Genomic DNA, 24,847 nt, shown 5'->3' with positions numbered 1-24,847 from the left:
AATATTGGGGACATGTTGAAAGGACCATGAGCCAGCATGAAGGGATTCCACCTGGCTGAATCTGGGACAATTTGAACATTAAAAACAGAAAAAAATAACACTATTGGATGATAACACCCTGAATATAAAGGGAATCCATGAGCCCGTAGTTTCTTCAGAGGAAAAAAAGAAGCTGAAGTGGAGAGAGAAGGGAGATCTGTTATTTACAGAAGGCTGCCAGTGAATGAATAGAGGAAGAATGAGCTTTATAATTGATTCAGAAATAGATTATCAATGGATGTGAAAATCACTGAGCAAAACACTTTTGGGGAACAGTTTAAAATCACCACCCCCCACAAAAAGCAAAAAAACAAACAAACAAACAAACAAAAATCATCACTGCCCCACAGATGACTTATGCAAACGCATCCTAAAGGTGGAAGAGTCCGGCAGACACCATCTCTAGCCAAGTGATCAAACTTGGCAAAACTGATAATAGGACAAACTGACATGTGCTGTGTGACGTCGGGCAACTGAGAAGTACACATCTCCTCTGTAGTAGTCTAACCAAAAATGTTAACCTGAAACCCTTAAAAGAAATAAACAAATCTAACAAAAAGAACAACAACAAATGGAAGGAAGGAAAGAGGAAGGAAGGAAGGATGGATGGAAGGAAGGAAGGATGGATGGAAGGAAGAAAGGAAGGAAGGAAGGGAGGGAGGGAGGGAGGGAGGGAGGGTAAGGAAAGAAGGAAAGAAAATAGACAAATTCAGATTGTGGAACATTCTATAAATAATTGCCTGGACCCTTCAGAAATATCAGTGACATGAAAGATCCTATCAACCCACCTTCCAAAAATTAGTCCTAAAAGGAGACTAATAGCAACACAATATACAATAGCCATTGTGGAAGCAACCTAAAGGTCCATCAACAGATGACTGGATAAAGAAGTTGTGGTATATTTATACAATGGAATACTACTCGGCCATAAAAAAGAATAAAATAATGCCATTTGCAGCAACATGGATGGACCTAGAGACTGTTAGATTCTAAGTAAGCCAGAAAGAGAAAGAAAAATACCATATGGTATCACTCATATGCGGAATCTAAAACAAAAAGAAAAAAACGGACACTATGAACTCATCTACAAAACAGAAACAGACTTGCAGACATAGTAAACAATCTTATGGTTACCAAGGAAAGGGGATAAATTTGGGAGTTCCAGATTTGCAAATGTTAGCCACTATATATAAAAATAGATAAAAAAAAAAACCACCAAGTTTCTTCTGTATAGCACAGGGAACTATATTCAATCTTATAGTAATCTTTAATAAAAAATATGAAAATGAATATATGTATGTATCTGCATTACTGGGATGTTGTGCTATACACCAGAAATTGACACACTGTAACTGACTATACTTCAATTAAAAATAAATAAAATAAAATAAAATGAGATTAAAGAGACATAAGAATTAAATGCAGTATGTGACCCAAGCTTAGATCCTAGACCTGGGATGGGAGGGTAACTACTATAAAGTACATTATCAGGGGGAGGGTATAGCTCAGTGGTGGAGTGAACGCTTAGCATGCATGAAGTCCTGGGTTCAATCCCCAGTACTTTCATTAAAATAAATAAATAAATAAACCAAATTACCTGCCCCCCAAAAGGAAAAACTTCCTTTGTTTAAACACATTAAGAAATACTTGCTTTATGTACCACAGGGAATTCTAGTATTGGTCACATTTAACTTGACAATATTTTAGTCGCCGCTCTGTTAAATTTTTAAGAAAAAACAAACTAGAGATAACAAAACAGGGCAGCAGAATGGACAGGGATTCTAGTCTCACCCATGATACCTGGAGCCCCCAAGAGAACTGTGAGGAATTGTTTAGGAAATACAGAAATGAAATTCTTTACTATACAGAAGGTAGAATTCTTTTCAACCATGACTCTATTGTTTTCCTTTGGAATCAGGAGCAAAAAAGAACTCATGGACAGAAAGCAGACTTGTGATAGCCAGGACCCTGGTGTTGGGGTACAAATGGGGAGCGACTGCTTAAGGGATACGAGGTAATGAAAACGCTTGGACCTAGGTAGTGGTGGTGACTGCACAATACTGTGAATGTACTTAATGCCACTTAAAAATAGCTAAAATGGTAAATTTTAGGGTATGTGTATTTTATTGTAATTTTTAAAAAGTAAAAAAAAAGAACAAAAGAACTCAGCCTCCTAAGGACCTGAAGCTGTCGGAAGCACGGCCACTGGCTGCAGTGTCCACAGGGACAGAAGTATAATTTGAACTACACGACAACTTCAGAGAGCCTTCAAATCATTTTCATCAGACAGTCACGCTGTGAAAGTTGAGACAATGGGCAGGACCCAGCCCAGGGTGTCTACACAAGCACTCAGCCACCACCACCCCAGCCCCTGTCCCCACAACATTCAAGAATGAAGCACTCAGATACCAACAAGACATATTTCAAATAGTTTAATTTTAAAAATATTCTATTCAGTGCTAAAATATGTCTTCACTCACTGTTGCCCATTTTCTTAAACTTTTTTGAAACAAAAAATAAAATCACAAAGTTCAACGAAACATGCAGATTTCAAAGAAAAGGGAACTTTCTAGAAAGTCTGAGCTGAAGGAGTACAGTGGGGATGGGTACTGTTGTCAGAACCTTAAATTCTTGCTAGGGCAGTTTGTGGCAGGGGTGCTGGGGACCGTGGTAGGGGGCAGGGGATGCTGGAATGAAATGTCCAGGTGAAAACAGGAAAGCTGCGTGTGTGTGTTGAGGGAAGGGCATGGTTATGGTGGGGGACAAAGGACTGTCAGCAGCTAGAAAGCCCATGAGGCAGGATAACCTCAGGAATGGGCAGAAGCGTCAGGACGGCAAGAAATCTATATGGACTTTTCTGCCCTCGTGCAGAGAAAAGCCCTTCCCTTTCCCTCCAAAGTCCACTCAGGCATTCTCCAACAGCAGCCTACAGGGCCCCTCGCCCTATAGGAAAGTCCGTGAATCTACAGTCTCCATTCAAGTTCAAGTAGCCCTAGGCACCCTCTTCTCTAGAGGTTGCCTTCTACAACTCTTTCCTCTTGCAGAAGCGCCAGCAGCTCCATCCAGAGGCTCTGGAGCAGAGACTGCTACCTGGAGGTGACAGATGAACCTTGGGGTGGCTGATGCTCCAGCCTACTTGGGGTGCAAAAAAGACATGAGTGCTCCTCTTCTCAGGAGCAAGCAGACAAGGTGCCAGGGATGGGAAGATGATGCTGCGACCCCAAGCCCTATGTCAGCCTTCCAGCTCGGAATGCACCTATGTGCAGGCTCTGGACCCCAGAGCTTGCCCTTACCCCAGCAACACAGCACAGCCAGAACCAGAATGCAATAAATAGAGGCGTGGGGCCAGGAGGCCAAGGGCGCCAGGGTGGTGCTAGCTTTCTGACGCTGCCTGCGGCACGGCGGGCTGGTCCACACAGAAGCGTTTCAGGGGTGGGGCACCTGAGTCTTCCTCTTCCTCAGCAACCTAGAAGCAGCCAGATCATGAATTACAGGACCATCCCTCTGAACCAGACTTCCCCAACCACCCTAGTTACAGCCCAGAAGCCCACCTGCAACCATCTCACAGATAACCGAACTTCCTCCCCTACCTTATAACCTGGAAGCCCAGTTTCCCCTGCTGCCTCCCCACCCCACTACAGCACACGAGATGCTACAGATTCAATGCACATCAACAGAGTCCTTACTTTTTCTTAGAAATTGGGAAACCCAAGTGCCTCCTTACCTGTGTCTCTAGTGGAACTGGTTCTTCCTTCGTGAGGGTGGGAGGTTCATCAGCAACCTCCGAGGCAGGAAGAGATGGCTCTGCAAAAGCAAGGGCAGGGTGACTGCAGGGTTTCCCAAGGCAAGAGACTCTTGTGGAATCTGCCTCAAGCTGGGAGAGCTTTCCTGGGAGGTGTGTGGAGGAACCTTGGGGAAGACGCAACACTGGCTGCAGAATCACTATAGATCGTAAGAAGAAATTCACAGGGTATAGCAAAAAGAGCGTGAACTCTAAAGTTAGAAGGAATGAAGTTGGAAACATCCGGTTCCACCAGTTACGAACTGTGTGATCATGGCCAAGCAACTTCACCCTTCAAAGACTACTTCCTCATCTGTAAAATGGAGGTCACAGCTGCTGTTTCATAGGATTTTTGAGAGAATATATGAGGCATCAAATATGAAAAATGCCTTACACAGAGCCTGGCACTCAGCTGTGTTGCTTTTTTCTTCCTTCATTCTGTGAAAGGGGAAAATACAACCATTCCCCCAAACGGCCCAACGATTAACAAATGGCTTAAAGCTGCCTGGCCCTGAGGCAGCTTCTCCAACCTGTTACTCGAAAGAAGAGAAACACCAAGAGCAAGAGGCAATGCCCCTCCAAGGTGCTCACCTTGGGTCAACGGAGACTCACCCTCAAGGATCTCCTGGCCCAGAGTGGGAGGCTGGGAGTCATCTGTGCGGAAGTCAGAGGTGTGCGCTGGGCTCAGGGACTCGCTCTGCTGGGGGCTGGGGCTCGAGTTAGTACTGCTGTCCACCTTAAGTTGATAGACATCAGACACAGAACTCTGGTTGCTGTTTTCATCTGAAAACCAAACATGACAAAGGCCAACAGCTGAGGGTGGTACTCTTCAACACTAATTCAGTACAGAGCCAAAGGCCTGGTGTCTCCACAGGCAGTGTGGACACAGTCGGGTTCACATTGGTCATGGCTGCAAATGGCCCCTGAACCAAAGGCAGACACTCATGGGGCCTCTGTGCACTGCAAATTATCAACAGAGTCTAAGCTGATTAATTTAACCATTTTCTATGTTACAGCATATATTTTAAGCACCAGGTACAGTCCATTTATATTTCAGGAAGGTCAAGATATGCTTATTAATCACTTCTTTATTACCCATCAATTATAGCTGGGACCTGGTATTTTCTCAGTGTCCAAGGAAGGATGGGACGTAGTTATGCCTCTCAACCTTTCTCGTAACACAAGAGGTGCAGAAAAGAGGTGATCAGATCTGTCTGCCATCCTTGGCTGTCTGAAGGAAGGTGATAGTGTCTAGAGACGGTCAGCTCAGGCCCTCTCGGCTGCCCAGGCTCCACCTGACTGCCTCAAGGATCAAGGGATCCCACCTGGGAAGTGCTGTCTGAAGGCTTAAAGTCACCTCCCAAGTTCAAAACGTAGGAGTCAACAATTCCTTACTCTCTCCCTCACCTCCCGCAGCCAGTCACCAAATCTGATCCGTCTTACTGCTCTGGTATTACCTGTGTGTGTTCATTCCTTCTCCTACAGCCATAGTTCAGGCCTCATTATCTCAGGCCTGGCCTCCTGCAACAGCCACCTCACTGCCCTTCCTCCGGTCTCATGTCTTACCACTGCACCTCACATCACTGCCAGAGTGATCTTTCTAAACCCTTCAACACTATCCCTGCTGCCCAAAAGATAAATTTCAAACTCTAATGTTTCTCTGAGCAGGCACGAGATGACACACCTATCACAACCTAAAAACTCCAGGCTCACTGCCTGCTGCTATTCCATACACACCTGCGGCTCCGGCCAAGCTGAACCCGAACCTAAGAGCGGCTTTGTGTGCTGGTGTCTGGTACGACGTGCTCTTTCCATCTTCCTGGAGAGCCCCTGTACATGCCAACGTTCAGCTCAGGCGTAACTTCCTTCCCAGAGCCGTGCCCCAGCCTACTCTGGGTGGAAATGACCACCCTCTTTTTTACGCTCCTGCTGTATCCTGCGCACACCTGCATTTACTACTTAACACACCAGTCTCCTTCCATTACACTCTGGGCAGGCAGGCTTTGTGGCTTACCGGCCCTTCAATCTCCAGCACAGTACACAGTACCTGGCGCAAAGTTGGAGCTCATTAAATGTTCACTGAATGAAAAGGATGAGATGGTGGCCAAACTGAGGAAACGCAACCTCCTCTGTCTCCCAGAGCTTTATGATGACTGAACACCTCGCACAGAGCCAGAGACCTTTCCCGTTGTATTCTCTTCCTGTATCACGCTGACCTTGCGGGGGCTGGGGAAGAGGTGAGGAAGGGAGACCTGCACGCTCCCAGTCTAGTTCCAAAGAGAAAATCATAAGCCCTTTCCAACCTTTATCCCACAGAGACGGCTACCTTCTACACTAAAATGGGAGCAGCATTTTATTATAAAAAGAATAAAGCTCTGTCACTTGTGAACTTAGACAAACACTTTCCTTCTCCAAATATCAGTTTCCTTAAACAGGGCCGATGCTAACTGCCTGGCTTCTATCACAGGCTGATGCAAGGATAAATACGAGAAACTGAAGAGAAAGTGCTTCATAAACAGTAACTGCCACACAGTGGCAGTAATGCCACTGCCATTATGAGTGCAGTGCTGACTCAGGCGGGATGTTTCCTGAAGACTGGTTTAGGGGGCAGAACTTGCACTAACAGTGGACAGGCAGACAACCTGGCTGTGGGTAGCCTCCTCCCAGACAGTCTCATAAAATACACAGTCTAAAGAAAAGAGCTTTTGACTCAGAAAACCAGGACCTAACACGGAGTCTGTCACTTAGGAGTGATGTGACTTTAGATACATGACTTCATCTCTCTGAGCCTCAGTTTCCTTAACTGGAAAATGAGGATACTATTGTCTATCTTGCAGGGTTATTGCGAGGTTTAAATGAAAAGACTTATGCAAAGTGCCTAGCAAGATACCAGAAAAACAGTAGGCACTGAAATGACACACAGACTATTCTTCTTCTTATTAGTGGGTCATCCAAGTTTTCATTTTCCTGCAAGGAAGACATATGGATGCAACTCACCCTGGAATTCAAGAAGGAGAGAGGAATTGGCTGAGGCATCAGAGGGAAAGCCATTAGGTTCCCGGGCTGCTGAACTGTTCGATTTTGACTTTTCTTTCTAGAAAAGGAAAAAAAGAGGAATATGACAGAGCCAAGACTCACAGAGAGAGAGAAGGTGCTGAGACACCTCAGAGATCTGGATTAGGAACAGGAGGAGCGACAGCAGTTTCAGAACCCAGGACCCAAAGAACAGTGGAATCCTGGACAAGGTGGCCCCAAGCCTCGGTGTCTCTATTAGTAAAACGGACCCTTCCAGCGCTAACATCATGAATCACAAGTGAGAGGCGGTATGTATGGTTCCCCTAGAGCTCCCTGCAGTGCTTTTCTGCCCTGATCAGAACGCTCTATCCAATTCTTCCCTGTGTGGATGGGTGAGAAACACAAAATACTCATTTGAGAGAGTCCTGTTTTAGTAGCACAGCAGGAAAATAAAAGTGAAAGAAAGGATCCCTAGCTGGACAAAGGAAGGAGTCACTTGACATATACTGCAAGCAGGGACAGGACAAGGGCCCCTGCTGTCTCTGTTCCTGACCAATCAACCCCATCCATTCAAAACGATCACCTGATGTCCACCTCTGCCTGTAACATTCTCTCCTTCAAGCAGGACGCAGCTACACGTGTGGGGGAACTGCAGCGGGAAGGTAAGCACTAGCTTGCAACAAACAAGCCCACAGGAAGGCAAATAGTCAATCCAAGCATTTGCAAATAAGAGCATCCCAACAGCCAAAAGTTCAAATCTGGATAATCTCAAATTTACTAATCCATAATTTTTAGACATGTCTATTTATTGTACATACATTGTTCTAGTAATACAACTTAGTTCTTGTTAATACTCTCAAACCTATCTCGCAAGTAAATCAACTGTACACATTTATATGTGTCCTTCCCTTCATTTTTTCATATTCAGGCAAAATTTTAATGTAATTACACTTTATCGTTTTACTATACGGGCTATATGAACATGATTTTTACTAGCTGCATAACATCCTGTGTACCACAACCACTTAATCACTACTTAACTAGTGGACATTCAGCTGTACCTTATTTAGGATTATGTTTATTTCTTGCTACTATGCTCAACTTTCACTTTTTCCTGGATTATCTTTATTTGGATAAATCCTCAAAAAATACTTTCTAGATCAGAAAGTATAAATATACAATTTTTCTTGAAATACACTGTCTCCCACCACTCTCTACAAGGCGGATGGCAATATATTTGGTGTACGAGCATCACAACACTCATGCCAACCTCTGAATTTATCATTATTTTTTTTCTGATCTCTCATTTATCTTTATTTCAATGATTCTGTGCCCCTATATAATATGCATTCACTATAGGAAATTCTGAAAATACAGAGAAAGAAATGAAAATCACCTGTACAACCAGAGACAACCTATACTTATATTTGTATGAAAATGGATCATGATTCAGTATTATAATTTGCTTCCCCTCCGTCATTCACCATATTAAAAACATTTTCCTATGCCATTGAGTAATCTACACTACCTTTTAAAATAGTTACAAAGCTTTATAACATATGGGTGCATGATAACTTAATGAATTCTCTACAATAAGATCTTTATTTTGCTTGCAACTTAAAAATACTGCAAACAGTACTGTAATGCTCAACACTGAAGATGTACTGTGTAGGCATCATGGTTATCTCCTGAGGATAAATTCCTAGAGAGTAAATTTCTAGATCAAAGGCATAAACATTGTGAAAGCATCTCCGATCTCAACTTTACTGAGGTATAACTGACAAATAAAATTATAAGATATTTAAACTGTACACTGTGGTGATCTGATAAAGGTATACATTGTGAAAGGGTTCCCACCATCTAGTTAATTAAGCTTTTAAGTATGTATAAAAGTTTGTGCCAATTTCCTCTCCCATCAGCAGTGTCCCACTCCCTGGTATCCTTCACATGTTTTTCTTTACCAATTTGATCACTATTTTTCACTTTTTCCTAACCTAACAGGTCTACGCTAATACCTTAGAAGATGGGACTTTACCATGGACCACTGGAACATAGATAAACTGATGGCCCTCAGGTTCCAGCTCAGAAACCAACACAAACACTGTGAGAAGCCCTCCAGAGAGGAGTCCTGAACAGGGAGAACTTGAAATAGGAAAGGGCCAATGGCTTATACGTGAGAAACGGGTGGGGTAGGGGGTTAGCAGTGTCCTTCCCCCTCATATGCACACACCAGAGAGATCTAGCAGCCTGATCTTTGGCCCTCATGGGTAATGGCATCACCAGAACCAGGGTTAGAGGAAAAATAAAAGGTGACTCCAGAGTCCCCCTAACTTTCACCCACCAGCTCCTTGAGCTTGGCGATGATGGCTGCTTCCAGATAAAGGCAGCAAGCAGAAGACTGGTACTAGGGAGTTCCCTGGGAGTCAGGGGAAGATGGGAGTGGGTGGGAAGGGCTGAACCTGGAGGCTAACCCAATCCCCTAAATTCATTTAGAGGAGGGAACACAGAGTTTAGGCTACATCCTCCCTTCGTTTACACATTTCTAGCCAAAGCAGCTCAGAGTCAAAAGAAATAAAAGATGAATACACAGAAAAAAACTAATTAGACACTGGAGGTAAACAAGCACCATGAAAGGCAACAAACAGAACAAGCTAAACCAGAAGAAGCAGACCAATAGGACAAAAAAATTTAAAACATAGTAAATCTCCTCAGAAAGATAGATACTAGAAAGTTGTTTTAAACAACCACCAACTGAGGAAATTTGGTATGAGTAGTAAAATTGTTCAAAATAAAAATTAAGTGAATGAGTTTATTAGCAGAAACAAGTAACAGCTGAAGAAAAAAAATTAATGACTAAAAACTAGGCTGAGAAGTCAGAATATATGAAGAAAAAATAAAGAGATAAAACAAACAGTTAAGAAATGAAGCTAGATGTGAACATTACAGGATATTCTTAGAAAAGTTCCAGGAGATCAAAGAGAAGAAATTCTAAGTTTCCAGGAGTGTAAGAGAAGCACCGACAAAGAATGAAGAATTAGACTGACATTAGATTTCTCAACGGCAAACCAGAAGCACAATTAACTAATTCAAAATGTTGAAAGAAAATTATTTTGAACCTAGAATTTCGCACTTGAGTATGATGAATGATGGCTGGAATACCAGGTCAAGCTCGGAACAGAGGTGTGGAGAATTGTTTAACAGGTATAGAGTTTTACCTTTGCAGGATGAAGAGTTCTGGAGATGGATCACACAACAAGGTGAATGTACTCAACACTACTGACCTGTACACTTAAAAATGGCTAACATGGTAAAGTTAATTGTTACGTGTATTTTACCACAATAGAAATAAAGTAAAACGAATAGAACCATTACTCCCTAAAAAAAAACAAAAAACAAAAAAAAACCAGTAGAAATGCTGGGTCCCTGAGGACTCTTAGAGCAGAAGTAGTACCACACCAGCCCTGGACTGCTTAGTCTTTTCCTCTAAGAATAAAACTTCCTTCTTAAACCATTGCTATTTGGAGTTCTCTGTCACCCACAGCTAAAGTTTAACCTAATATGCCCAATAAGCAGAAACCGTCAAAGGCAAAAGAGAGGCAAAAGAGAACTGTAAGACATGCTAGAATACAAATACAAAAGATGACACAGCAGAAATTGTAGTATCAGGTAGAACAGAATTTGAGGTGAAAAAGGGCTGGACATAATGGACAAAGAGGGATATTACACACAGGTAGAGGGAAGAACAGGTCAAGAAGAGATAACAATCATGAAATAAATTCTTACTTTGTGGTTGGCTTTATTCCTTTGATTAACTATGTAAGTTTAAAAAGCTAAAGCTCTAAACGTTCTTAGAAACAATGAGCAGTACATATATGTAAAATTTTTTAAATGTGCAGTATATTGTGTATATGCATTTATATGCAATACACTGTATATGCGCAAATTGTAACAATTCTACCTAATAAAACTGAAAACTGAAAAAAAAAAACCCCAACCATGAAATAACCAAACATGTTTCAAAAACAGAGCTTCAGACTACAAAAGTGACAACCGACCCAACAGCCATGAAGAAGCAAACAAACCAACAATTTCACATACCCCTCTCAGAAACATATAAACATACAAAAGCAAGCAAAGATACAGAAGATTTGGATAACATAAATTCAACTGTTTTAATTTCCTATTTAGACAGTATATGTGTTTTAATCATAACTGAACTGTCCAAAAATCAATCATGTACCAAGTCACAAAAAGTCCCAATAATCCCAAAGAACTAATATCCTACCAATTCAATGAAATTAAACACCAATTTTAAAAGGATAGCTCAAAAAAAAAATCTATGTGGAAACTAAAAATCATTCTATTAAATAACCTTTGGTAAAGAGGAAACCAAAGAGAAACTTATGGAAAACTTACATCATCAATAACATTCTGACATTCAGATATGTCAAAATTTGTGGGAAACAAAGAAGAGAAATGTATTTAAAAAGAAAAGAAAAATTAGGGAAAAAAAGCTAAGTGTTCAATACAAAAAGCTGGACAAAGAACAGAGTTAACTCAATAAAACAAAGGAAATAATGGCAGAAACTAATGAAATAGAGAACAAAGCAAACAAAAGAAAAGATTAACAAAAATTACAAAATGACTTTTTTATGAAGATTTTAGGATCATACTATGGAAAAAATGCAAATAACAAATGTGAAAGAGGCAAAATAATTACCAATGTAACAGAGACTTTAAAGTACAAAAGAATATTATAAATAACTACATAGCAGTACACCTGAAAACTCTGATGAGTGTTCTTCAGCAGGCGTACGTACTGCTGGCATTCAGGACAGGCCAATTAATTCTTACTGCACAGGACTGAATCATGCATTGCCAAACGTTTAGCATCACTGGCCAACCAAAAAATGCCCTGCCTCATTTCCAAGCTCTCCTGGGGAGGTGGGGAAAGAGGAAGACCCAGCACTGTCCCCTATTAAAGAACCAATGGCCTACCTGGAATGGATACACTTCTGTAAAATATATAAGAGAGCAAAATAAGTACAAAAAAAAGAGAGAGAGAAAACGTAAATACATCACCATTAAAGCCACTGTAATGAAAATCAACACTCCTCACCTTCACCCAAAGGCCCAGAAAGTACTAAATATAAGTTCCATCAAATTTTCTCATTTTGAACAAGTTGTTCTAGAAATCAAAAGAGGGGAAATTGCCTAACTTATTTTAAGAGGCTGGTGTAATCTTAATACCAAAACAAGGTCAAGACAGCATTAAGAAAAGAAAATTATAGACCAATTTTACTTATGAACCAGATGAAATGTTTTAAAAGAAATATTTGCAAAATGAATGTAATATTATATGGGGGAAAAAAGGCACGTGCAAGTAGAATTTGTCTTAAGAATGAAAGAATGGTTCAACATCAGAAACTCCATTAATATAATTCTTCATTTTAATAGATTATAGATTAGAGAAGTCACATGAACATTTAAGTAAATGGAGGAAAAGCAGCTAGATAAAGCCCAACATCTATTCGTAATTTTAATAAGTCTTAGAAAAGTAAAAAGAGAAGGGCTGAGGCACACAAAATAGTGACTGAGAGAACACTGAGATTGCACCTGTTCACGTGAAACTTTCTTCCCAGATCCTACAGCACAGGCTTTGCATAGTATCCGTGGGCAGACAGGCACTAAGCAGAATTAGCTGGAAGCTGAACAGGTAGACTGAGTTTCTGATGTACCCGGACCAACTTTTTTGCTACCAGTTGTATGTTTTTATCTGTGGATGGCTTGCTTGGCATGCAGATTTTGGAAACCCTTTGTATAAAGGTGTGAAGAGATGGGTTGCTACAAGGCATGGAAGGAGTTTTAAGTAAAGGCAGACCTTCAGTTACCCTAAGATTTCACAGGCAGTTATGACAGCAGCAGTCATGCTGCTTACCAGCTGAGAGGCAGCTGAATGGATGCTCATGGGATAGAAGAACAAACTTTCAATTTTTATAAATATTTATAAACCACCACCCCCCCAAAAAAAAGAAAAGAGAGAAGGGAATTATTCATTTTGGTAAAGACTATCTTTCCAAAACCTACAGCAAGAGAGAAAACCCATCCTACTTAACATTAAGACACACTAAGAACTGAGAGCAAATAAATCTATCTAAAACAGATAAAACAACACAAAAAAAAAAAGAACTCAAAAACAACAAAGCATATGAATATGGCATACAATCGAGATAACATCACAAACCAGTGGGAAAGGACAGACTATGCAGTGAACCGTATTACAGGAAATGGCTCACTGCATGAAGGAAAATTAAAATTAGATCCATATATTCACCATTTAAATAAAAACAAAAAACCTACAAGGATTAAAGCTCTAAATGTCAAAGTCAAAAACTAAAAAGCTAATAGAAGATGAAGAAGTTCTCTATGACCATGGAATGGAGAACAGTTTTGAAACAAAACCCCGAAAATAAAATATAAAAGTGACTAGAGTTTTCTGTATCTAGAATGCTAATCAAAGGCATCATGCAAATCAGAAAACTAAAGACAGGAAACCCAATACAAGAATAAGGAAAATATAAGAAATCAGAGAAGAGGAAATCTAAATGGATAAAAAGGAAATCTGAACACACAAAAATGATCAACCTCATCAGTAATCAGAGAGATACAAATAAACAGAGCTACTACTTTACATCTCTTAGACTGGCAGGATTTAGGAATCAGGAGTTAGATAACATTGAATGTCGATGAAGATGTGGAAAACGGGAACCCCCCAGCACTGGGGAAGTGTACTAACTATACAACACAGCTGTTCAGGAGAGAGATCTGGCAGCGTGTAGTAAAAACAGCTATGCAGATAACAGAGCAATCTCACTCCTGGGCATCTAATCCACAGAAAACCTCCCATAAGTCCTCAAGGAGAATGGCTTAAGGGATGTCCACCAGTCACCTGTGCTACCAAAAAAGCTAGAGGCACACACAGTCACAAATAGACCCATATGCAGACACTTGAATTATGACAAAGGTGGTTCTACAGAGCAGGAGGAAAAGAACAGTTTTCTTAAGTGGTGGGACAAATGCATGCTTACATTGAAAAAAATGAAATTGGGCCCCACCTTCAAAATACACAAAAATCAGAGGGGAGGGTATAGCTTAGTGGTAGAGTGCATGCTTAGCATGCACAAGATCCTGGGTTCAATCCCCAATACTTCCGTTAAAACCTCATTACCTCTCCCCACCCCAAATATAAATAAATAAACCTAATTACCTCCCCCACCCCCCAAAATACGCAAAAATCAACTCCAGGTATATTTTAAATGGGAACAGAATAATAAGCTTATATAAGATTATATGGAAGAATATATTTGTGGTCTCAAAGAAGGAAAAGATTTAAGACATTTAAAAGCACTAATTATAAAAAAAAAAGATTATTTTGTCTACATTAAATTAAAAACTTCTTTTTCTCAAGGCAGCATAAGTAGAGAGCAAAGACAAGCCATGGAATGGGAAAAGGAATGGACACTGTATAATCAATAAAGAATATGTGTCCAGAACCCAGAGAATCCCTACAAGTCACAAGAAAAAGACCACAGCCAAAAAGACTTAAACAGGCACTTCCTAAACCACTAAAAGGATATTGAAAAGATTCTCCATCTCTTTAGTAATTACATAATTAGTTTTCAAATTAAAACCACAATGAGATGTCTTTACATATTAAGTCTAACAATAACCAATTATTGATGAGTATTTGGAGCAATGAGAACTCTCGTATTTCTGGTGGGAATATACACTGGTACAACAACTTTAGGAAACAGTTTAGTATTAGCTAGTATAGGTCTAAATTATCCTAAGATTCAGCAATTCCACTCCTAGGAATATATCCTAAGAAAACTCACATATATATTGACCCATATACTGAGTAAGAATGTTCACAGGAACATTGTTCCTATTATCTCAAACTGGAAAAAACCCAAATATCCACCTAAAAGAGAACCGAAAAGATAAAATTATGGTACAGACCTATAAACTCCACACAGCAATGAAAAGGAACCAACAGCTCCAGAAACATGGATGATTTTATAAACATCATGCTGGGCAAAAAAAGCAAGACACACAAAAACAGATACTTCATGACACTGTTTATATAAAGTTAAAAAATGTTTACAAATTACTAAAGAAGTGATCAGAAAAGCAAAAGTAAGAGAGCGATATCCTCTAGAGGGGAGGGAGGGAGACACTGGGAAGAGTCACAGAGGCTTCAGGAGGAGTCGGCAATGCTCTATTTTTTGCCCAAGCTGGGTTTTTTTTAAATTATTTTTTCTTTTTGGGAGGGAGTTAATTAGGTTTGTTTGTTTGTTTGTTTGTTTGTTTAAATGGAGGTACTGTGGGTTGAACCCAGGACCTTGTGCATGCTAAGCACAAACTCCACCACTGAGTTATACCCTCCCCAATTTTATATACTTTTCGGTAGGTGTTTTATACTTCAGTTCATTTAAAAACAATTAGAAAAAGAAGAGTTGGAGAAACCTGAGTGTTTATCACCCAGGGAATGTATAGACAAACGTGGTCACTGCACATAAGAGAATACAGTGCAAGAGTCAAAGGTAATAACTTTATTTACAATTACAGAAACATATAGAGGTCCCCAAAACAAAAGGAAAATAAGGATTTACAATGCAATCTATAAATAGATGCAAACTTTTAAAATATGTAAATATGAAACAATGCTATGTATTTTTCAAAGTAGAAGCGTCCAAATAAATCCACGGAAGACGAATTAGAAAGGTATACACTACAGAAGGAGGCTAATTGGATAAAAGGAAAAGTCCACAAACTTTTCTGATAGGGCCGGATAATAAACATTTTAGGCTTTGCAGGCCACTAGCTCTTATGTTAAGTACTCAACTCTGCCATCACGACTCAACACAGCCACAGACAATAAGGAAACCAATGGGCACAACTGTGTTCAAATAAAACTACACAGACAATCACAGAGAGCAGGCCTGGGCTGTAGTTTGCCAAACCCTGGAAAAGAGGAACAGGTTAAGGAAAGGGAATAAAGGGAGAAAATAATAAAATAAGTGGCTTTGCATGAACCAATGACAGAGGGTGCCTTGAAGTATTTTCAACTCAATTCTGGGGAATAAATTCCATTATAATTAAGAAGCAACAAAGAAAGAAAAAAAGAAAGATGGTACCTTTTGGTTGTTTTGATTTTCTTCCACACTTACCTCCTTGCTGTCCGTCACAGGAACCCACTTAAATATCCTAAGGGACGTGTCACCCACAGTCACCCACTTTTTCTCCCTAAAATAAAGACACTTCTTAGAACTGATAATAAAATATATTTTTTGTTCATAACTTGTGCTTTTCTACTTCTCAGCAGATCATTCCTTCAATTTTAAATGTCTTCTAAACTTCCTTACCTTCCAGGGCATCCCTTCCAGAAAGACTTCTCCATCAAATTCCTTTGGCTCAGAATCCTCTACCTGCCACCTCTGCTCATGTACAGTGCACCAAAATCTTTTTTCTTCCCAGACTACGGCACTTTAGAGTATCAGCATTATTTTCAAATTCAACCATATATCTGGCATCACTTCTTTATTTCCCCCAAATTAATTCAATTCCATTGATATTTATAAAGGCCTATTACAAAAGGCCCTGCAGGTGATAAAAGATATATAAGACAGGATCTCTTATATACCTTTCGAACTCATAGGAATGAAAAAATAAGTAAAGAAATCATTGTAACACACAAAGGTGGCAAGGAAGAAGGCTGAAAGAGTAAGATCAGGATATCCCAATGGAAGGCAGAACTCCTATGACTCCTGTGGAACTCTGGATTGAAACACGATTCCAATTAAAAATAATCACAGGAGCAGGACAGGATGCCTCCAGCTAACAGAACTGAGCCTCATACTGGCTTCTGAAAGAGGTGAAGGCCAAGCCATGAAAAGACTGCTTTAAGGTTTTACTTGATAGAGTAAGTTATTTTTAAGATATGCTTTAAAAAAAATGAGTTTTAGGGGGAGGGTACAGCTCAGTGGTTAGAGTGCATGCTTAGCATGCAAGATGTCCATGGTTCAATTCCCAGTACCTCCCTTTAAACAAACAAACAAACAAGACTAATTAACTTCCCCCCTAAAAAAAATTTAAAATAAAAAAACTTTAAAAAATGAGTTTTTTCCCCACTCCTGCCCCTCATATCTAGGGAAAGCAAGTGACATCCCTGGGCATAGATTATGGACAACCAGAGTTGGGGCGCCTTAAGTATGACTTCTGAAAGTTTCAAGCCCAAATGTGAGAACAAAAAAGCAAAAAATATAACTGCTGTTACTGTTGCTACTGATGATGCTATTCAGCAAATGATGACATCACAGAAATGTAGAGACCATGATGTAACAGAAAGAAAAATGAACTAATGACTTAGAAAACTGGAATTAATTTCCAGATAAGCCACTCCATCTCCTCATCTATTCAACAAATATTTAATATGCAAAATCCTATGCTAGGCCTTGGGCACACAGAGAACAAGATGCAGTCTCAACCCTCATGGAGCCCGCATTCCAACTGAAAACAGACATCACGCAACTCATTCCACAGTCATAAACCTAACCATTAGGTTTAATCATATCAAATTGCCATTTCTGCAGGTTACAAAGGCAATTATAGGAAATGTCTTATGGTTCAACCTAACACAATTATGGAAAATCCTATGTAGGGGACCTGATTTGGACTGGGGATCCTGAAAGATGTCCTTTAGGAAGCACCTTTAGAGCAGAGCTAGGAGTTACCTAGGCAAGGAGGAGGGGAGGGTAGAGGAAGGATGCCAGGCAACAGTAGTGGTGTGGCACCTATTGAAAGATGGCCAGCATCCTGGGAAAGAGGGCAGTTTGAGCCAGGCTGGTGAGGCAGGAAGGATCATCTTTGGTCTTTATCCTAAGATCAAAAGAGATCAATGAAACATTATTTGCTAAGAGGGGGAATGCCAGAAGATTCACACTTGAGAAAAATGCAAAATGATGAATGGACTGGGGAATTAGTCAGCCCTGAAGAAGGGAGATCATAGGGAGGCTGGTACAGAATTCCAAGTGAGAGAAGGTCACCTGCCCTAGGCTACAAGTGGGGACAGAGGTGCCAGAAGAGAAAGGTATGCCCATTTATTCTTGGGTTTCACCAAAAAACCTAGGATGAAATTTGGAGGGGAAAAATCATTAATTAGTATTTATGAGTCCAACTATACATGAAACTCTTAGAGATAAAGCGATAGGGGACTGAGTCTTTCGGACAAATGGACAAATAAACATGCAAATAAAGTCCCAGGTAATGATGACCCTAAAAGGGGTGGAGGATGCAGGGCAGGAGGGCTTGGAAAAGGCTTCCTGGAGAGAGCTAACACTTACGCGGGCTTAAAAATTATACTAATAATCAGCTAGAGAAAAATATTCAAGAAGTTGGCACAATTACTTGCTTGTGAAAGTTTAAGGTGATAACGCATTGGAGTTCCTGGTACAAAATAGGAGGTCAACGCACGCCTACAATGAATGTTATAGGAGCTGTTTTCAAACGAGGAGTAGATCCCGACTCCTCTATTAACAGCCCCCAGGCCACCAAGAGAAAATGCCTACTCAGCTCGCGGCGTGCGGGCCAGTATTAGAGGAACGACAGGGGGATTCCTATTACCGCTTGGTCCCGTGGGAGGTAGGTTTACCAAAAAGTTCTCACCTAACTTAGACGACTTAATACGTAGAGCGCTCAGTCTGCCCAACGGGAAACTCTCAAAAACTGTTAGCTATTATTAGGGACAGTTAAGAACCAAAAGGCTCCTGAGAGAGGCGGGCGCGAGGAAGACGACCGCACGAGGATCGGCGTGCAAGCCAGGACCTGTGGACGAAGAGCGGCCGGAAGCCAGCAGCATCCCCAGGCACCGCACTGCCGGAGGGCAGATGGGCGGGTCCGCAAGCCGGGGGACCCGCTGGTTGGTCGCAGCCGGCGCGCCCTCTGACCTCACGCCAACACGAGCGGCACCTTCCTCCCGCCTTCTCCGCTTCCCCCTCCCCCCAGCGCCTGCCGGTCGGCTCCCACCCAGCCCGCCAGTTCGCTGCTGTTTGGGCTTGGGCCAGCGACCCCGCGAGTACCCTCAGCTCCAGTCCCTCACCATTTCCGCACTTTCTCGATGGCCGCCATCACCTTCTTGATGTCGTCTTTGGCCCGGCTGCGGGTCTCGGCCCGGACCGACCGGCCCGACATGGCGGCGGGTGCGGCGGGGGCCGGGGCACTGCTCCCAAGACACGGAGAATCGCGCGCCTCACGCGCCGCCACCCGCCAGGCGCAACAGCGTCACCGCAGCCGTCGCCCCCTCCGTGAGCGCGTGCGCGAGTAAGCGCGCGCACCCGCCCGCCCCCTGGGGCTCGAGCCATCAGTGCGCCTGCGCGCCCCGCCCCGGGCGTCTCTACCCGGGCGCCCCACCCTGGGCGTCTCGGTAGTCGGTTCCGCCCCACCCAGGCCTGGGTGTTTGGCGAGCTGGCGGCACGTGCTGTGTGCTGGGTGAGGTGTGAGGCGCAGCAAGTGGGGTCTCTGGCCCTTTTCCAGGGTATTTGAAGGTAGGGATCTTCATCCTCTGGCCAAGGGCCATAACCTATATGTTATGGACTTGACCCTAACGGATGGAGGTTCTGCACCATCTTGTCCTGCTGCCTCTCCTGTCTGGAGCGCTGGCTCCCCACATATACCTCTGGGCTCCAACCACATAGAATTTCACACCTTAAGTGTCTTCCAACCTTTGTACACGTATGTCCTGGGGAATCCTATTATCTCTTCAGCTGATTAACTGATTTTAGTTTTCCAACATACAGTTCAAACTCCAAGAAGCCTTCCCTGATAACTCTCTGCTATCTGCTTTGTCCGTACTTGGCTCGCTACATCAGCAATTGTTGATTAAATGATGCCTGCGTTTTGCAAGGCTCAGTGCTAAGTGCTGTGGACAAAATCTGGGTTTTTTGCTTTCAAAGAGCTTCCAGTTTAGTAGACCATGCAGACGAGAGAACAGACATTTAAAATGCCATTTTATAAATGCTATGCTAAGGGAAGTACAAGGTGCTGTAACAACCCTAATCTAGATGAGGGGTGTCCAGAGGCTTTGGGAAAAAAACAACCTTGAAGTTGAACTCGGAAAATATGGTAAGTACAATTTTTCTACGGTCTAACTGTGTCCAAAGACGTTGTGGAGGCTCAGTAGGTGTTTGGGTGAATGTTCAATCTTCAGTGCAGCTCCCTTGCTTTTTTGCACCACCACCCCCCGGTCCCCCCAGGCATTTATTTCTGCAGTATGCAGGGAGGGTCTTGTAACAGCTGCTTCAGGAGACATAAAGGGAGCAAGGTGACAGTTTGCCCTGGGTGGTAGTGGCTACGTCTCTCACCTCTAGAGAAACTTCCTTCTGTGTGCCCCAGAGAAATGTCTTGCTAACCCTGAACTTGACACAGCCTCTGACTGTGGCTGTTTATAGCCTTTCATGATCCATCAGCATCATAACTTGGTAAGCATGTTTGTCTTGCTGGTGAGGGGCCCAGAAAGTGTCTGCCTGACTGAGGAGTGAAAAGAGCTGAACCAGAATATGGAGGGAAGGATGATTTAGAAACAACCAGATCGAGGAGGAGGGGCAGGATAGAACGCATGCTTGGCATGCACGAAGTCCTGGGTACCTCTGTACCTGAATCCCCAGTACCTCTGTTAAAAATAAACAAATAAGTAAACTAACCTAATTACCTCCCCCACCAACCAACCAACCAATAAATTAAAAAAAAAGAAACAACAGAATCAAAAGTGGAAGTCTGTTTCTCAAAGCCACTGATCCAAAATAACTGAACCCAGGAACTATCTGAACACCTGCTATATGCCCTACAGCAGTGAACATAGTGGGTGATGCAAAGATGACTAAGACACACTCCCTTCCCTTGAGGGGAGAATAAGGAAAGCACTAGGAAAATAAAACACAAGGCAGAACATGGTAAGTGTCCTGTTCATCGAGCCCCCGGTCTAGGCACACAACACCAGATGGTTATGTCCCCCTTCTCTCTCCCCCTTGTCCAAGTCCTGACCAGCCTCCCCCTGAGGTTTCTCCCCTATAGCTTCTCTGTACTCCACAGCCCACTGCTTCTCCCCACTGCGTTAGCCTCCTGCATCCATCTCTCCTCCAGCCCAGCCCACCCTTCTCATCAACCACCCTGCTCTGAAGACTCAGTGATCTCCTATTTCCTGATCACATTTGCCCCCCTGGCCCTGCATTCCCCACCTTATCTCCTTCTGTGTAAGGGAGTGATTAAAATGGGCACCTGCCAACTATTCCCTGCAGGCTGCACAAATGCCCTCTGTTGACATACTTTTAAAAGATCGCACCTGAACATTTTCTAGGTGAAAGCCCTGTGCTTGACGCAAGGGGCCGGGGGTGCTGAGATGAGTGGCCCAGACCTCTGCCTTGGGCAACCTGCATTCAAGGCAGTGACTTCCCTTCTCAGAATAAAAGCTGCAGTGGCCTGCAGTGTTCCAGCTGTCCCTGTACCTCCTCCCATTAATTCTCTGACCTCACCTCCTACACCTCTACTCTTTGCTGTCTGTGCCCTAACTATGCTGGCCTCCTTGCTCATCTGAAAATACCAAAACTCCTGCCTCAGGGCCTTCGCACTTTGCATTCAACCTGCAACATCCATCCCATCCTGCACATATATATTTACATGCCTTGCTCTCTCACATCTTTCAGGCCTTTACTCAAATACCATCTTCTCATTGCAGCCTACCTTGGCCACCCTCCCTAGGACTGCAATATTCAATCCCACACACACTCTGTATCCCCCTCCCGGATTTATTTTTCTACAGAACATTCATCACCATCTGGAATACTATTTTATTTGTCTGTCTTGCTCATTATCTATCTTCTTTCAGTAGCCCCATGAAGGTAGCAACACGGTCCATTTTATTTTGTTCACTGATTATCCCTGGCACCTAGAACAGAGCTTGGCACTCAATGGGTGCTCCTTAAGTATTTGTTGCATGAATTCCCAGACTCAATGCTTTACTTTCCATGAAGCCTTCTCCAGATCACTCCAAGCAAGAAGAAGGAAACCTTGCTCCCCTGAACCCCCCCAGGCAGGCAGGAGAAGCTAGCCTGAAGACCACACGATGTCCTCCCGTGTTCCTGAAGATCATATGCTTAATCACAATTGTAAGTTCTTTGACTTTTCATTTGCTCTGTGTTATCTGCTATCCCCTGAAATGTCAGCCCTGTGGTGGCAGGGACCCCATAGTCAGGTTCACCAGCACATCCCCAATGCCTAGCACAGCACTTGACACAGACGAACTGTTTAAGGGTGTTACTGAATGAAGGAAGGAATGAATGACCACTGCCCCTCCCTACAGGCTCTCTTTAAGGCCCACCATCAGCTGTTTTCTCCCCTTCGGCCCCACCTACATTACCTGTAAGTCATTCCACTTTTTTTGTCAGGGCAGTTTAGCTCCTCTGCAGCACAGTCCTTCCCAAACCAGCACACCTGCCTGGGGCCAGTGCGCCTTTGACGATCAGGTCTTTCCTAAAATCCTTTCCATGGCTCCTCATTGCCTAAGTGCAAACTCATATCGTAGCATTACTCAGGGTCCCAAATATGACCTCAATCACAGGGAAAAGAATGCTAAGAGACAGAAACCCTGGGTTGGAATCCCAGCTCCGCCATTTACTTGTCTTGTGGTTTTATGGTCACTTAACCACTCTGAATCCTAATTTTGTTTTGTCTTTGCCCCTGTCTGTACTCTTAGCTCCAGTGCACAGGACCTGTTCCCTGAACAGACTTTGCACATTTCCACCTCTGTGCTGTTACTCACGCTGCTTCTCCCCTGGGGAATGCCACCCCCTCTCCTAACCCACTCACCATCCTCCTTTTGAATAACCCATCTTTCAAGACTCAACCAGGGTTCATTGTACTGTTCTCTCTACTTTTGTATACTCTGAAATTTTCCATAATAAAAAGGCTTTTTTTTTAAAGGGATACAGTAAAATTCAAAGGTTAAACAAAATAAAGCAAGTCCACCCCTCTTTCCCTCCCTGGTCCCACGATCACCCTGTTCCCTAATGCCTAACCTTCTAGAGATGGTCTACAGCAATGACCCCAAGCTGGCTGCACCTGGGAAGCTTTAAAAGCGACTGATGCCTGGGTTCTTCTCCCCACTGCCCCCACTCCTAGAGGTTCTGATTTAAGGGACTGCAGCCTGGACTGGGATTTGTTTTTAAGCTGTACAGCCAAAGTTCAGAACCACTGGTCCACACATTTACAAACATACATACAAAAGTACATATTCACACAAATGGCTGCAGCACACTCCATGCATTATTCTGTACTTTTGGATATTTTATGTAACATTTCATTGTATTTGTTCTCTGTTGCTGCTGTGACAAATTACAACACAGTTAGTGGCTTAAACAGCACGAGCGTATTATCTTGTAGATTAGAAGTCTGATAGGTGTCTCACTGGGCTAAATTCAAGGTTCATTCCTTCCTAGAGGCTCTAGGGGAAAATCTGTTTCCTTTTCTGACTTCTAGGAGCTGCCCACTTTCCCTGGTTCATCTTCCAAGATGAGCACCTTCAAGTTGAGTTCTCTGTCTGCTGCCATCTCTGTCTCTCTTCTGCCTCCTCTTCCACCTTTAAGGACATTGTCTCCTGTGATTACATTGGGCCCACTCAGATAATCCAGGATAATTAAAGCCAACTGATTAGTGACCTTAATTCCATTTGCTACCTTAATTCACTTTTGGCATATGCAGTGGACTCAATGTTTGTGTCACTGCAAAATTCTTATGTTGAAATCTTAACCCCCAGTGTGATGGTATTAAGAGGGGTCTTTGGGAGGAAATTAGGTCATGAGGGTAGAGCCCTCACGAATGGTATTTGTGCCCTTATAACAGGGACCCCAGAGAGCTCTCCTGCCCTTTTTCTTCCATGTGAGGACATAATGAGAGGACAGTCATCTATGAACCAGAAAGCAGGACCTCACCAGACATCAAACCTGCCAGGGCCTTGATCTTGGACTTCCCGTCCTCCAGAACTGTGAGAAATAAATTTCTGTTGTTTAAGCCATCCAGTTGATGGTACTTTGTTATAGCAGCCCAAACTAAGACATCATGTATCCTAACAAATTCACAGGTTCTAGGTATTGGGATGTGGACATCTTGGGGTGGGGAGGGTACATTATTCTGCTGCCATATCATAGAGATTTGTCCAAACCGGGAGAAAATGTATCTAATGTATTTTTGATGATCTTATGTATAACCCAGTTTGGGAGCGAGTTCTTAGGACTTGCTCAGAAAGAATGTACAAGGCTGACTAAGGAGCTCTGACCTGGTTTCACTATTTAAATATTCTCCTTAAATAAAAAACAAGCAAACAAAAATATTATTTGAGATTTGTAACATCCAGGCCTTCCTTCTCCCCACAGCCACAGGGAGGAAACATCTTGTATACTCCAAACATAGCCCATGGGAGATGTTCAGCAACTATTCATGGAAGGAAGGAAGGAAAGAAGAAAAGAAAGGGAAGGGGGAGAGAGTTCTCCTTACCCATCCCCGTGACACTGGGTCTGCCCAGTTTCCCATCTGCCTCTGAGTGAGCCTGTTCTCTCTTCTTCTCCAGCCCCTGTTGCTACTTTCAGACCCCTCCACACAAGGGTTCTGCGATACTCAGTAATACCCTGGATATCCTCATTTTGTCATTTCTGAGTGCCAGGTACTGTACTGGGCATAGGCTGTGCCTCACTGACGGCAGATAATCACATTCTGTTGTATGTTCTGTGTTCAGGCACAGCTGGGAATCTGTGGAACAGTGGGCCAAGCGCTGGGGCCAAGTTCATATCCTAACTCTGCCACATAGGGAATCCCTTAACGTCTTTGTTTCTCAGTTTTACCACCTATAAGATGGAAATAGCAATATCTACCCAAGAGGGTGTGGTGAAGTTTAAATAGCCTAATGGT

At 42.7% G+C, this 24,847-nt stretch overlaps 1 protein-coding gene and 1 long non-coding RNA gene across 3 annotated transcripts; one reads left to right on the top strand and one right to left on the bottom strand.

Moving 5' to 3' along the window:
• Positions 1-2,456: 2,456 nt before the first annotated feature.
• Positions 2,457-19,225, bottom strand: BCL7B (BAF chromatin remodeling complex subunit BCL7B). Of its 2 annotated transcripts, none has more exons than XM_032459560.1 (6): positions 18,993-19,225; positions 16,066-16,141; positions 6,818-6,914; positions 4,412-4,603; positions 3,764-3,843; positions 2,457-3,505 (listed from the first exon to the last, which is right to left on the bottom strand). In XM_032459560.1, exons 1-6 carry the CDS (start codon positions 19,082-19,084, stop codon positions 3,413-3,415), a joined length of 630 nt encoding a protein of 209 aa, XP_032315451.1. In that variant the 5' UTR covers positions 19,085-19,225; the 3' UTR covers positions 2,457-3,412. The 2 variants fall into 2 exon arrangements, with proteins under 2 accessions (XP_032315451.1, XP_032315452.1); XM_032459561.1 differs by having other exon boundaries at positions 4,433-4,603.
• A 74-nt stretch (positions 19,226-19,299) lies between these two features.
• On the top strand, positions 19,300-24,594 carry LOC116657459. The gene is made up of 3 exons (XR_004312550.1): positions 19,300-19,437; positions 21,919-22,053; positions 23,786-24,594. It is a non-coding gene; the product is annotated as an uncharacterized LOC116657459 (long non-coding RNA).
• The last annotated feature ends 253 nt before the right edge of the window (positions 24,595-24,847 follow it).

Source organism: Camelus ferus, chromosome 18 (assembly GCF_009834535.1).
Source record: "Camelus ferus isolate YT-003-E chromosome 18, BCGSAC_Cfer_1.0, whole genome shotgun sequence".
NCBI classification, from domain to species: domain Eukaryota; kingdom Metazoa; phylum Chordata; class Mammalia; order Artiodactyla; family Camelidae; genus Camelus; species Camelus ferus.
This window is presented reverse-complemented; position numbering and strand designations above follow the sequence as displayed.